The following is a 2,272-nucleotide window of genomic DNA, read 5'->3' as shown; positions in this document are numbered from 1 at the left end:
TGTGTGTGTGTGTGTGTGTGTGTGTGTGTGTGTGTGTGTGTGTGTGTGTGTGTGTGTGTGTGTGTGTGTGTGTGTGTGTGTGTGTGTGTGTGTGTGTCTGTGTGTCTGTGTGTCTGTGTGTGTGTGTGTGTGTGTGTGTGTGTGTGTGTGTGTGTGTGTGTGTGTGTGTGTGTGTGTGTGTGTGTGTGTGTGCATAGGCCTCTCTCTCTCTCTCTCTCTCTCTCTCTCTCTCTCTCTCTCTCTCTTTCTTCCCCTCTCTCTCTCTCTCTCTCCCTCTCCTCTCTCCCCTCTCTCTCTCTCTCTCTCTCTCTCTCTCTCTCTCTCTCTCTCTCTCTCTCTCTCTCTCTCTCTCTCTCTCTCTCTCTCTCCCCTCTATCTCTCCCTCTCCCCTCTCTCTCCCCTTCTCCCCTCTCTCTCCCCTCTCTCTCCCCCCTCTCTCTCTCTCTCTCTCTCTCTCTCTCTCTCTCTCTCTCTCTCTCTCTCTCTCTCTCTCTCTCTCTCTCTCTCTCTCTCTCTCAGGAGGACGAGATGCGCAGGACGTGCGAGGACAGCGGGCGCCTCCAGGCGGCGTATGGCCACTACTTCGACCTGACCGTTGTCAACGACAACCTGGACGAGACCTACCGCACGCTCAAGGCCGCACTGGAGACCGTCTCCAAGAACCCGCAGTGGGTGCCCGTCACCTGGCTGTTCTAGGGGTCAGAGGTCAAGAGCAGATGACGGCGGGGGGGGGGGTGGGCGTAGATCAAACACTATCGCTTCTCCATCTCATGTTGTTGTTTTTCTTAGGAGAGGAAAAGAAAGGGATGAAAGGAGGGAGAGCGGAGGACAAGAGGAAGGAGAGAATAGAGGAAGATGGATGAAAAGAAAGGGATGAAAGGAGGGAGAGTGGAGGACAAGAGGAAGGAGAGAATAGAGGAAGATGGATGAAAAGAAAGGGATGAAAGCCTGGTAGGAAGAGGAGAAGAGAAGGTATATCATACTTTCACACGTTCTGAGGCCATCACCCTGAGACATCCATCACCTGAGACATCCATCACCTGAGACATCCATCACCCTGAGACATCCATCACCTGAGACATCCATCACCTGAGACATCCATCACCCGAGACATCCATCACCTGAGACATCCATCACCTGAGACATCCATCACCTGAGACATCCATCACCTGAGACATCCATCACCTGAGACATCCATCACCTGAGACATCCATCACCTGAGACATCCATCACCCTGAGACATCCATCACCCTGAGACATCCATCACCCTGAGACATCCATCACCCTGAGACATCCATCACCTGAGACATCCATCACCCTGAGACATCCATCACCCTGAGACATCCATCACCCTGAGACATCCATCACCTGAGACATCCATCACCCTGAGACATCCATCACCTGAGACATCCATCACCTGAGACATCCATCATCCTGAGACATCCATCACCCTGAGACATCCATCACCTGAGACATCCATCACCACGAGACATCCATCACCCTGAGACATCCATCACCACGAGACATCCATCACCTGAGACATCCATCACCTGAGACATCCATCACCTGAGACATCCATCACCTGAGACATCCATCACCTGAGACATCCATCACCTGAGACATCCATCACCATGAGACATCCATCACCTGAGACATCCATCACCACATCCATCACCCTGAGACATCCATCACCTGAGACATCCATCACCCTGAGACATCCATCACCCTGAGACATCCATCACCCTGAGACATCCATCACCCTGAGACATCCATCACCCTGAGACATCCATCACCTGAGACATCCATCACCTGAGACATCCATCACCACATCCATCATCCTGAGACATCCATCACCTGAGACATCCATCACCTGAGACATCCATCACCTGAGACATCCATCACCTGAGACATCCATCACCTGAGACATCCATCACCTGAGACATCCATCACCACATCCATCACCTGAGACATCCATCACCCTGAGACATCCATCACCCTGAGACATCCATCACCTGAGACATCCATCACCTGAGACATCCATCACCTGAGACATCCATCACCACATCCATCACCTGAGACATCCATCACCCTGAGACATCCATCACCCTGAGACATCCATCACCCTGAGACATCCATCACCTGAGACATCCATCACCTGAGACATCCATCACCATGAGACATCCATCACCTGAGACATCCATCACCCTGAGACATCCATCACCCTGAGACATCCATCACCCTGAGACATCCATCACCTGAGACATCCATCACC

The 2,272-nt window shown here is 52.1% G+C and overlaps 1 protein-coding gene across 1 annotated transcript in view; it reads left to right on the top strand.

Moving 5' to 3' along the window:
* LOC311238045 (MAGUK p55 subfamily member 2-like) overlaps positions 1-696 on the top strand; it is a gene marked incomplete at both ends in the record, with an annotated part of 102,562 nt that extends 101,866 nt beyond the window's left edge. Inside the window, one exon of the mRNA XM_084326009.1 lies at positions 520-696. Coding sequence (XP_084182135.1) covers positions 520-696 — 177 coding nt within the window. The remainder of the gene's footprint in view (positions 1-519) is intronic.
* Positions 697-2,272: the final 1,576 nt, after the last annotated feature.

Source organism: Notolepis coatsorum (genome assembly GCF_963971535.1).
Source record: "Notolepis coatsorum genome assembly, chromosome: 12".
Taxonomy (NCBI): Eukaryota; Metazoa; Chordata; class Actinopteri; order Aulopiformes; family Paralepididae; genus Notolepis; species Notolepis coatsorum.
This window is presented reverse-complemented; position numbering and strand designations above follow the sequence as displayed.